At 53.9% G+C, this 11,809-nt stretch overlaps 3 protein-coding genes across 3 annotated transcripts; 1 reads left to right on the top strand and 2 right to left on the bottom strand.

The window, feature by feature from the left end:
- On the bottom strand, nt 1-1,038 carry BO72DRAFT_453729 (uncharacterized protein). The gene is made up of 2 exons (XM_040946049.1): nt 679-1,038; nt 1-605 (listed from the first exon to the last, which is right to left on the bottom strand). The coding sequence occupies exon 2, from the start codon at nt 589-591 to the stop codon at nt 259-261; it is 333 nt and encodes a 110-aa protein (XP_040795396.1). The 5' UTR covers nt 592-605; nt 679-1,038; the 3' UTR covers nt 1-258.
- An 860-nt stretch (nt 1,039-1,898) lies between these two features.
- BO72DRAFT_392166 (beta subunit of fatty acid synthase) lies at nt 1,899-8,229 on the top strand (the record flags this gene model as incomplete). Its single annotated transcript, XM_040941890.1, has 4 exons — nt 1,899-7,014; nt 7,065-7,550; nt 7,602-7,717; nt 7,789-8,229. The coding sequence occupies 4 exons, from the start codon at nt 1,899-1,901 to the stop codon at nt 8,227-8,229; spliced, it is 6,159 nt and encodes a 2,052-aa protein (XP_040795395.1).
- A 240-nt stretch (nt 8,230-8,469) lies between these two features.
- BO72DRAFT_473299 (FAD/NAD(P)-binding domain-containing protein) lies at nt 8,470-10,238 on the bottom strand (the record flags this gene model as incomplete). The annotated part of the gene is made up of 3 exons (XM_040947195.1): nt 8,470-9,058; nt 9,395-9,653; nt 9,725-10,238. 3 exons carry the CDS (start codon nt 10,236-10,238, stop codon nt 8,470-8,472), a joined length of 1,362 nt encoding a protein of 453 aa, XP_040795394.1.
- Nucleotides 10,239-11,809: the final 1,571 nt, after the last annotated feature.

Here is an 11,809-nt window from a genome sequence, read left to right as displayed (position 1 = left end):
TGCGGCTTGTCAAGTCCCCATTTCAGCTTGAGGAAGTCCTGCATGGCACCTTGGTTGTTGAAACCCGCAGGCAACTTGCTCGACATGAATTTGGAGATTAGCATCGACATCTGCTTACCGGGCTTGCCTGAAAAGCCACCTTGCAGTGCTTCTCCCAGAGCTATCAAAGACATATCTTCAACTCCTTCTGGGACTCGCCCGAATTCCGCAACCAGATCTCCTGTCAATTCATTTTGCAGGGTTGATTTCCCTGGCTAGTTAGCCTCTCACTAGCACAATTGTGGTGCTCTGCACCATACCTCCTGATAGATCTCGGATCGTCTTGGCCATTGGGACCTGGTCGAACGGTCGTCGCAATTTCTGCGCGGTCATGGCAAGAGTAATGTGTCTTGCGCTTAATGTGACATCCTTGCTAGGCGCGTAATGCGTGGGAGCTGTAGCAGATGGCAGTGTTGCCGGGCTTGCTTCGGGAATGGGTGTCTGTCGGATTTGAGCATTTGTACTGGAGGACACTGCGACATTCTCGCGGATGGGCTCCTTTGTAGGAGTTGTTTTCGAATATTCGTACATTATCTCGGCCTTGTCGTCCATGTACGAAAGAAACTGTAAGTGAGCCCATTGAGATGGAGCATGGGAAGTGTGGTGAATGGCCGCTGATTTCCTGGCCATGTTTGCCAGAGTGGTCCTGGGACCAATCTCGATGTAGCGACGGATGGCTGACTTGGCTTTAAGAAGCTCATTCTGCGTCTCGATCCTGGAATGATTTTTAGCTGCTCTGGTGTGTCGATGAAGGTCTCATGGCCAACGTACCAGCGCACTGGGGAAGCCAGTTGATATCTACGTTGTCAGCTTTGGCACAATGCTTTCGTACTCATTCGCCAGGAAAACCTACGAAAGAAGCTCTATGAACAGCCTGTACGCAAGATCATCCCGACCTCGGATGTTGAAAGGGCGAGCGCCGACTGAGCGATCCATGACAGCGTTAAGTGTCACGGCAAAATCTCTGTCGAACAAACACAAGGAGGTGAAATCCACCCGCTAGGGTAACTTGAGCAGTATATAGACTCTAATCGATCGGGCAGAATGGAATAAGGCACCAAGGCAAGTGCAATCGAGAATTCATTATCAGCAAGTCACAATTTCAATATGGCCCGATGACTAAAATTGGCGACAGGTCGACGCGCTCTACTGGAGTCACGGCGCCGCATTCTGAACTACTGAGTCGTGTAGTACGGACCTCCTGTCTTGGCCCTAGGGATAAAAACCTGGAGTTCTCAAACAGTCTCTAATATGTTTCGCAAAGCCTAGCCCGATTCGCATATAGACCCAAAACAAGTCATAAGCTGACGGCATCTGTGTTTAAAAATCGTATTCGGCCAGACGTTCAACAAAACTCCGTCTGCAAAACTCCGGTCGGTCAAAGCCAGTGTCTGTTCCTGAAAGGGGGATGTCAGCCTGATAAAACTCCGGCCTGAGATAGGAGATCCTCCAACGGCGGATGGTGACAAGACAAGGGATCCTTGATGATTGCCCCTGGACCAACCCCCGATTTCTGGTGTGCTTGGACGTTTGTGGTCTGGATGTTAACATGACAGCCCTATCGGATTATATATGCACTCTACGGGATGGGGCTGGATAGGCATTATTAGTCAAGCTGGCCCAATGGACAAATTTCCCATGCACATCCCTTGGGCGGCTGATGTGATGCTATCTCAACCAGCGCCACTCGATATGATACTACTAAATACAGTGAACGAGAACGTGCTTCGCTACGCAGAATGGGAAACCTCGACATGTCTTTGATGGACCAATGTCCAGCCTACCTCAGTTCTAGCTCTTCTGGGATCGTCATGCGTACCTCAATTCCGTCTTCCTCTCCACCTTGCCTGCCTTCGTTTATGACAAGTTCCCGAGCAACAGCTGTTGAGATCTCCCTGATCTGGAAACATCTCGATCTGACGCTGACTGTGCCGTCGTCTCAGTTGCATTATCTTCAGTCACAAAAGGATGCATTCCTTCAGTGGCTAACCTCTAAAGAACCCGAAGACGAGCAGGGACTAGGGTCAGCGCTGGAGCTGTGCCTTAAATATGTCGAGTTCCTCATCCGACAACATTCTCCTCGGTCGGCCCTGGTGGCCGTGCTAAGAGCATTCGAATCTCGATTTTTGCAAGATGACGAAGATATCCACTCCAAGGTTGCCGAGTTGATTCCAGATTCGAAAGGTCGGCAGCTCTATCTGACAGTGTATTATCGCGCCGTTGAATTGTGTGGCAACGGCGAGCTCGAGAACCACATCTTTCCGGCGCGCAATCGGATGAGTGCGTTGTTCCAGCATGCTCAAGCCAACAGAGTTCAATTGATGGCTGTCTTTGGCGGTCAAGGGGAAGCAAGTCGAACCTGTGTACAAGAGCTAATAGACCTTCACGCCACCTACAAGCCAATGCTGCACTCATTCTTCGGCACGGTCGGCGATCTGCTCCACAAGCTTTCGAATCTTCCAGAATGCGTGTCCTACTTTGGCGCGCAGCCTTTAGATCTCCAGGCGTGGGTTAATGACGGCTCGACAATTCCAGGCACCGGTCGGATCGCTCAAGCTCCGATCAGTGTACCAGTAATAGGGGTGCTGAGCCTGGCTCGGTATTGCGTAACATGCCGGCTTTTGGGCCTGAACCCGGGAGAGTTACGCGCGTTGCTTCGAGCCACGACAGGCCATTCACAGGGACTTTTGGTTTCAGCAGTCGTTGCAATGTCGGACACCTGGGAGACCTTCTACGACAATAGCGGGTTGGCAGTGGAAGCACTATTTTGGTTGGGCTGGGAGTGTCATCGAGGTGCACCGTGCACTCTCGCATCGGCGGCACATGCGCTCGGTGACTGTACAGACGACTACAGCATGCCCTCCTACATGCTCAGCGTGCGAGGAATCAGGAGAAACAGGCTCGAGTCAACACTAGCACATATGAACCAAGTCCTTCCTTCACAAGCGCAAGTACATCTGGCGCTGATCAATGCTCGCGATCAGTTCGTAATAGCTGGCCCGTCCACATCCCTAGCTCACCTGCAAAGCTATCTGACGGAGGTTGTTGGTTCTGACAAGGATCAGAGCCGCGTCCCATTCAGCAGCAGAAAGCCTTGGATCCAGTCTAGCTTCTTGCCAATCAGTACACCCTTCCATACGCCGTTCCTCGCTAAAGCTGCTGACGCACTCAAGAAACGATTTTCACGGCACCAGGTGGTATCTGAAGATTTCAAGATCCCTGTATATCACACCCACACTGGTCAAGACCTAAGAGAGCTCAAGGGGAACCTGCTACATAATATTTTCGATGCAATCGCGCGGGAGCCTTGCGATTGGCCTACTGCCTTGACGGGGTCTTTACCATTGTCCAATTATATGCACAGTCCATCTCATATCCTTGTCTTCGATCGAGGCGGGCTGGGTCCATTGGTGAAGAAGATCCAGGAAGGAAGAGGAATCAGGATCATACAGGCTAGTGATCTTGAATCTCGGGATACTGAGATCGGAACGATGCGTGACCTCTTCTCGCCACGTCTCTTAGAAACATCGACAAGAATTCAGAGCTGGAGCCAGCGATATCAACCGCGGTTGGTGAACGGAGGCACAGTCTCTCTTGAGACCCGCCTGAGTCGCCTGCTGGGTTCGCCACCAATCATGGTTGCTGGCATGACTCCGACGACTGTGCATTGGGACTTCGTTGCCTCCATCATGAATGCTGGATATCACGCTGAACTGGCTGGCGGAGGCTATCGAACTAGCTCGGATATGACAACGGCAATTAAGAAGCTGATTGACAATACTCGTCCCGGTCGTGGAGTCACTTGTAACCTCATCTATGCAAACCCCCGAGCAATGGGCTGGCAGATAGCCATGCTACGCCGCCTATCGCACGATCGAATCCCTATTGATGGACTCACGATTGGCGCGGGAGTACCCTCGGCAGAGATCGTTTCCGACTATATCCGCACACTTGGCCTGCGTCATATTAGTTTCAAACCAAGCTCAGTGTCCACGATACGACAGGTCGTAGATATTGCTAGGACACACCCTTACTTTCCCATCATTCTACAGTGGACTGGTGGTCGAGGGGGAGGACATCATTCTTATGAAGATTTCCATGCTCCTATTCTAAGCACATATGGCACCATCCGACAGCAACCCAACATCTACTTAGTTGCCGGTAGCGGTTTTGGGAGCAGCGAAAGCATCTACCCATATCTCTCGGGGCAGTGGTCTGTTTCGCATGGCTACCCTTGTATGCCCTTTGATGGCGTTTTGCTGGGTAGCCGTATGATGGTGGCCCGGGAAGCACACACCTCTCCTGCCGTCAAACAAATTATCACAAACACCACTGGTGTTGCAGATAGCGAATGGGTGAAGACATACTCAGGCACAGCAGGAGGAATTCTCACCGTCCAGTCGGAGATGGGTGAACCTATCCACAAGATCGCCACCCGAGGGGTACGACTCTGGGCGGATATGGATCGAACGGTGTTTAAGCTACCCAGAAAGGATCGTGTCGCGTATTTGACCAAGAATCGAGACTCCATCATTCAACGACTGAACTCGGACTTCGCAAAACCCTGGTTTGGTCGAGATACTCGCGGTGCTGTGGTGGACTTGGAAGACATGACCTACGCTGAAGTACTTCATCGTTTGGTTGATCTGATGTACGTCCGTCATCAAAAGCGATGGATAGATCCATCTTACGTGTGCTTCACCTTGAGCATTGCGACTCGGACTCTGGAGCGCCTGCCGTGTGCTTCGCTTGATCAGCGCGCGGACATATCACACACAGTACTCTCAGAGAACCCAGATCTGTGCCTTCGCTCAATACTTGAAGTGTGTCCTGAAGCTAAAGACGAAGTCCTCAACCCAGAAGATGTCTCATTCTTCCTTTTGGAGAGTCGAAAGCCCAATCAGAAGCCAGTCAACTTCATACCGGCCCTCAATGAAGATTTTGAGTGGTACTTCAAGAAGGACTCCCTCTGGCAGGCAGAAGATATTGAAGCTGTTCCTGACCAAGATCCCGAGCGTGTTTGTATCTTGCACGGACCTGTGGCTGCACAATACTCAGTTGACCGAGATGAATCTGCCCAGGAGATATTGGACGGCATCCTGGGTGGACTTATTGAGCGCTGCCAACGCGACACTTGCCTGGAAGACTCAACTTCCAGCTCCGCTAGTGGACTGGCCACTCCTGACAGTTGGTCATCGATTTCTGGATTAAGAGAGATAGCTGTTGATGACATGTCGATTCCAACGTCTATTTCGACCTCTGAAGCTCTCGACGACCGGTCTGTGCATGTTTCGGCCGCCGGGTTAAGCTTGTCTCGGAGTTTACCTCCATGGATACGCGCGATTTTTGGGGATCCCGTGCTGCTACAGAACAGACGCCGACAGCGCAACCCATTTCAGCATTTCATCGCAGCGAACCCCGATGCAATCTTCCATTATGACCCAGACCGAGGAGAGATATCAGTCTGTGTCCAGGATGCATGCCGGGTAACCTCCTCCATGAAGCTTTCGAGCCCGAACGGCGTGAACATTGTTCTGGAACTTTTCCCCCCTCAGGTACTCGAACCACTGAGGCTATTTTATCGATTTGATCCCAGCAGCATCCCTTTCAGTCTTAGTGAAATCATGAACGAAAGGAGTACACGAGTCAAATCATTCTACAGCCGCCTTTGGTTCGGGGAAGATGTGTCGACAAGTGGTAGTATTCATGATAAATTCTACGGGAAGGAGATGACGCTCACCGAGCAAGTGCTCCAGGACATGATCGCGGCTGTTGGCCAGGCCTTCCCAGATCAAAGACTTATCTTCCTCGATTCAGATGTCCTGCCCATCAGCATCGGAATTGTCATAGCTTGGGATGTTTTAACAAAGCCTTTGGTGCTCCAGGACGTTGGCGATGACCTGCTGCGGCTGGTTCACCGGTCGAACGCGTTCGAATACTGCCCTAATACGGCAATGCTAAGTGTTGGCGATGTTGTCCGTTCACAGTCACAGGTCCGAGCTATCTATGTTGAAGATGCTGGTATGGTTGTTGTTGTGGAAGCCCAGATTATGCGCTCGGGCAAACCGGTTCTCACGGTGACATCGACGTTCCTATTTCGAGGGACCTTCGAAGGGGAGAGGGAACTCTTCAGACGCATTAGAGAGCCGGAACGCAAGCTTCATCTCGGATCTGAGCTGAATGAGACTGTTCTTCGACGACGGGAATGGTTCTACGTCGACGATGAGACGATTTCACTGATTGGGAAGACTCTTCTTTTCACGCTGGAAACCCATACCATGCACAAAGAGGGCGGTTTGAAGGGACTGCAAGTAACGGGAACTGCCAGAGCGCAGCTCGGAGGGTACTTGTGGAAGGAGGTAGGGACGGTGAATTACAGCTGCGATGACTGTGTCGGCAACCCGGTACTTGAGTTCCTGGACCGCAAAGGTAGTCTGGCTTCTCCGGAGGTTGAACTTAAGAATTCGGGATGGTCAAGTTTGTCGTCTATTGAAGTACAGATGCCACCGAGCAACCAGCCATACGCCAACGTGTCGAAGGACTTCAACCCAATCCACGTGTCAAGTATATTTGCTTCTGTGGCCGACTTCCCCGGCACTCTGTCGCACGGTATGTGTACTTCCGCAGTCACAGCGGCGGCCTTCGAGCACCTTGCGCTCCACGGCGATCGACGCCGGCTTCAGTCATTCACGGCAAGCTTTACTGGCATGGTCATGCCCCTCGAAAGGCTGGTCGTCCAAATCCGGCATACCGCGATGGTTGAGGGACGCATGCGCTTCGCGATTGATGTCATGCGCAAGGACAGTGGAGAAAAGGTTCTTGAAGGTAGCGCTGTTGTGGATCAGCCGGCTACGGCGTACCTGTTCACGGGTCAGGGTAGCCAGAGCAAGGGCATGGGAATGGACCTCTACGAGTCCAGTCCAGTGGCGAAAGCTTTGTGGGACGAGATCGATATTCAGCTCTACGACTCATACGGTAGGCTCTCTGCGTGTATTGAATGGATCGGACGTTTCTGACGATGACAGGCTGGTCCGTGCTGGACATTGTACGCAACAATCCCAAGTCAATCACTGTTCATTTCGGTGGCAAACGAGGCCGGAAGATCAGACAGAATTACTTGTCCATTACCACCGAGACGGTCCTGCCGGATAATACACGCATCGAGACGCCTGCCCTACCGGGTCTCACCTCTCGATCCACATCTTATACATTCACCGACCCGAAAGGCTTACTATACTCCACTCAGTTTGCCCAGCCGGCGATTCTGCTATTTGAGGTAGCCGTGATTGCTGACCTGCGCAGCAAGGGTTATGTCTCGCCCGGTGCATTGTATGCCGGTCATTCTCTGGGCGAATACGGCGCATTGTCGGCTCTGTCGCAGTCGATTCCGATGGGTGCACTGGCTGAGTTGTCATTCTACCGGGGCCTGATGATGCAGGCATCTGTGGCGCGGGGAGAACAGGGAGCGGCGTATGGGATGACGGCAGTGAATCCCAAGCGGGTAGGAAAGTGTAAGTATCATGCGATTTGCGGACGATAGAACATTTGCTGATTACTGGCAGTCTTCAACGATATTGCTCTGGGACGGCTGGTTGAGGCGATTGCTGTGGTGAGCCACGAGCTACTGGAGATTGTCAATCACAACGTTAAGGGGGAGCAATACGTGTGTTCAGGCACGGTAGGTCTTCACGTCTACTACTTCCGACGAAATTTGCTCTCTTAAGTTTGGATCATTACTGACTTGACTAGGACACAAACATGTGGGTGCTTGGGAAGGTCCTTGATGGACTGTCACAGTCGCCCAACGGACCTGATCAGATTCAGGAGATGATGGGAAACTCAACGGGGACGAGGGCGATCGATACAACGATTAAAGATCTACTGGCTGCGGCACACGGTCTTCGCAAGCCAATTCAGCTACAACGGGGGACAGCCAGCATTCCTTTGCAGGGTATTGATGTTCCTTTCCATTCCAGCCACCTGAAATCGACGGTCGATCGGTTCCGACAGTGTCTGCTCAAGCCCGGTTTCCTGGAGGGCAACGTAAACATGGCCGAGTTGGAGGGGCGGTACATCCCCAATGTCATGGCGAAGCCGTTCTCGGTGAACGAGGAATATGTTCGGGAGGCGTACGCCTTGACGCAGAGTCCGATCCTGGGGGAGATTCTGGGGGTTTACGGCATAGATTAGAAGCGCGGAATAGATTGAGCTTGCGCATATAGCTTGCATTTTGTTGAAACATAGCGAAATGAGTTCAAATGAATTGACAGACAGATAATCTGAGATTACCGCACATTGTTCAACCGTGCTAGAAGAATTGGCCACAGTACTTGACATCATCAACAGAACTACACCCTCGTATTCCCTTTCCCAATAACCCATTTCCCATTTCCCATTCCTCTCCAAAACCCAAACACAACCCCCCCCCCCTCAAAAACAAGAATACCCCCACGTCCCGCGCCAATACTGGCCCTGCACCTCGCCGACCATCCCCTCGACATCCAACCCCCACACCGTCATCGTCCGCCGCCGGATCTCCTCAAACACCCGGCCCATCATCCCCGTCTCCGCCGTCACCTCCCCACCGGCCCCCTCCTGCCCCTCGAACAGCTCCCACTCGTACGCCCGACACACCTCCCGACTACTCCGCATAACCCACTGCGACCGCTTATACCGCACATCCGAGTACGCCTTGAACGCCACCTCCAGCGCCTGCGGCGTCGTCAGCTTGCCCGAGAGGATGTCGGCCTCCGCGCACGTCAGGGCGGTAACTAGCGCTAGGGCGTCCTCCACCCCCACCCCCGCCCCGGCCCCGTGGTGCGGGGATGCGGCGTGCGCCGCGTCGCCGACGAGGCAGACGCGGGAGATCACGTAGGTGGGTGGCGGGTGGTTGTAGAGGTCGAAGATCGGCCATTGGGTTAGTGTGGGTGGTAAGAGGGTGAGGAGGGTGCGGAGGAAGGGGGTCCAGTCTTTGAAGGTGTGAAGGAGGTGGGCTTTGGGGGTTGTGGGGGTGGGTGGCCTTTGTGGGGTTGAGGGGGAGGGGGATAGGGATGAGGAGGGGTCTGATGGTGGGTTTGTGGTGCAGGTGCTGCTGGTTGGGGCTGGTCTGGTGCCGTCTGGGGTGGTGGTGCGGCTGGTTTCCGGGGTGTTGATTGTTGTGGTGCTCGGGGTTGTGTCTGCTGTTGTGTTGCAGGTATCACTTTTGGATTCGGGGGGGTTGAGGTTGGGGGTGGGGGTGTTGGTTGGTGTGCTGGGGCTGGGGCTTTTGCTTCTGGTTGTGGTTGTGGTGGTTGTTGTGGTGATGGTTTCCTCGATTGGGGTGGCAGTGGTGGTGGCTGCGCCGGTGAAGCTCGACACGTCCCAGTCATTGGGGTCCGGGACAAACGCGACCACATTCAGCAGCTTCTGGTTGGCGACGGGGAAGTGCAGGACGTGGGCGTGAGGCCCGCAGTGCATGTGCTGGAGGAGGGCGCGGTGGCGGCCCAGATGGGCGATGGCCTGGTCCATCGGGATGAGGCCGCGGTAGGCGAGCTGGTGCGCGTAGCGGGGCCGGTGGTCGGCGTTGGGGAACATGAGGTCGCGCACGCGCGATTTGATGCCGTCGCAGCCGATGACTGTGGTGGTTGTTAGCTTTTGTGTTGGGTGGTGAGGTGAGGTTAGGGCTTTTGGTTCGGGTGGAACTCACCTCCATCGACCTCCCTCACACTCCCATCCCCAAACACCAGCTGGATCCTCCCAGACTCCAGATACTCGTACCTCTCCAGCCGTTTGCCGAACTGCACCACCCTCTCGGGCATCAGCTTCATGATCTCCTCCAGGAACTGCGCGCGGTGGCACCCTTCGAACCCCCGTGGCCCCGCATACAGCTTGTAGACCTTCCCCTCGATGCCCACGGGCTGGTCGTTGTCGTCGTCCACGTACGTGTGGTAGCCGTCCACGAACCGCATGTTGTAGTCCGGGTCGTCGGGCTCGCCGTTCTCCGTCGCCACGGCGCGCAGACACTCGTCCAGCCGCGGGTCCAGCCGCATCATACAGTGGCGCGCCGCCCGCGTGAAGCCGATCCCCGCGCCCAGCTCGCGATGGCACGCCGCCTGCTCGTAGACCTGGATGCGGAGGTGCGGGGAGTCGCGGTTCAGGAGGCCCAGCGCGAGCAGCGTGCCGATGAGGCCGCTGCCGATGATGGCGATTTCGATGGTCATTGTGGTTGAGGCTGTGGACTGTACGTGTACGTGTACGTGTACGTGTACGTGTACTGGGGAGGGACAATGCACAGGTCTAGTTGTGGTGACTGTGGGAGAGCGAGTATACAACTTCAAACTACAATATGATATGTTACCACGGGCACGAAAGGGAGAGTATAGTACTTGGAGGTGGCCTACGCCAGGCACTGCACAGAGTACATACGTCCGAGGTTGACTCACCCTCACTCAGACATTCACTCACTTACTCAGTGTACACACCACACCGCACCGCAATAAAACCTAACCAACTACCTACGCTCCAGCTTCGCTTTGCCTCGCTTCGCATCAGGCTGCAGAACGCCCAAGGCAGGGCTACGTAGTCATGCTCTGTCACTCAGTCCAGACGAATGTCAACAAACAAACGAACAGCGGGGGAGTCGCCCGTCTACCCTTTGGGTCCTCAAACAACAAACGCATGTTTTGCTTCTCCTTTCTATGACGACTGGCTGTACTACATTGACAGCGCAAACGCAATTTCTTTTCTGCCAGTCACCGTCAAAACCCATGCGGACAAACCAGCAGGGCCTCACAATCCGGCTTGAACGGATCCGCATGTCGTGGTTTTCCGCGCGCGTCACGTCACCTCCCCCTCAAACCCAATCTTCTAGGTGGTGGAGCTTGGGCTACGAGGTTGAGTGGTACAGTATACAGCAGGTAGAGGTAGGGGGGGGTGGGGGCGGATAACTACCGAAGGGCTCAAATATCTCTCCTATTTCTTGCCCTTTCCCAGCCCCCAGGCCGCCTCGTTGTCGAGTTTGAAGTGCTGGGGTTGGGAAGCTGTAAGCTGTCTCTGGATAACTCGCACTCTCGACCGAGAACCTCATCCCATCTTACGACCTACCAGTCCAAACGGCAAGAAATCGAAGTAGCAGAGGATCACCAGAACACACGTCCGCAAGAAGAAGAAGAAGAAAAGGAAGCCAGGCAAGTAGGCAGAGGAGAGGTTAAACACCTCCCGTAGTACAGCATCTACTTCCCGTGTAACCAGCCACCAAGCAAGAGCAAAAAACACAGGATATATCTCCGAAGCAGCAGGAAAACCCGTGTTACCGTCTTTAGTTGGTGCGTAGTTAGCGTCTGTCGTACCCAACGGATCAGAATCTCGAGAAGTTACGACCAAGGCACATCAGGGACCAGGTTTCGGCAGTCCCGTTTGGCCTTTCTTTTCTGTTTTTTTTTTTTTTTTTTTTTTTTTTGACTTGGGTAGGGCGTTAGTGTATCGGATGAAAGCAGGGGTCTGGTGGAACGAATCGGAGGGTAGGGGGAGGGCTACACAGGCAAGGGAGCAAGAGCGCGTCTTGTTGCTAAATTTACGGTAGGTTGCTGGGCGGGCCGGTGGAGCGGTCATTCCTTTACTGTTGGGTTGCTCAAGGGGTCTGTCTGTCTTGCTGTCCGATGGGGCTGGGTGGTTGTGGACAGATTTGGGCGGCAGGGTTGGAAATTGGACTTAGATCGTGGGAAAATCTCCGAGGATTTGCGGCGGATCTTGGGCCGGGCCGGCTGGTTTGATGACTGGCGTCTGGGGAGGG

This window comes from Aspergillus fijiensis (assembly GCF_003184825.1).
Source record: "Aspergillus fijiensis CBS 313.89 unplaced genomic scaffold BO72scaffold_103, whole genome shotgun sequence".
Lineage (NCBI taxonomy): Eukaryota > Fungi > Ascomycota > Eurotiomycetes > Eurotiales > Aspergillaceae > Aspergillus > Aspergillus fijiensis.
This window is presented reverse-complemented; position numbering and strand designations above follow the sequence as displayed.

Excerpts from the sequence above, each read along its gene's own strand:
- BO72DRAFT_453729 (XM_040946049.1), bottom strand. The coding sequence starts at position 591 with ATGGACGACAAGGCCGAGATAATGTACGAATATTCGAAAACAACTCCT.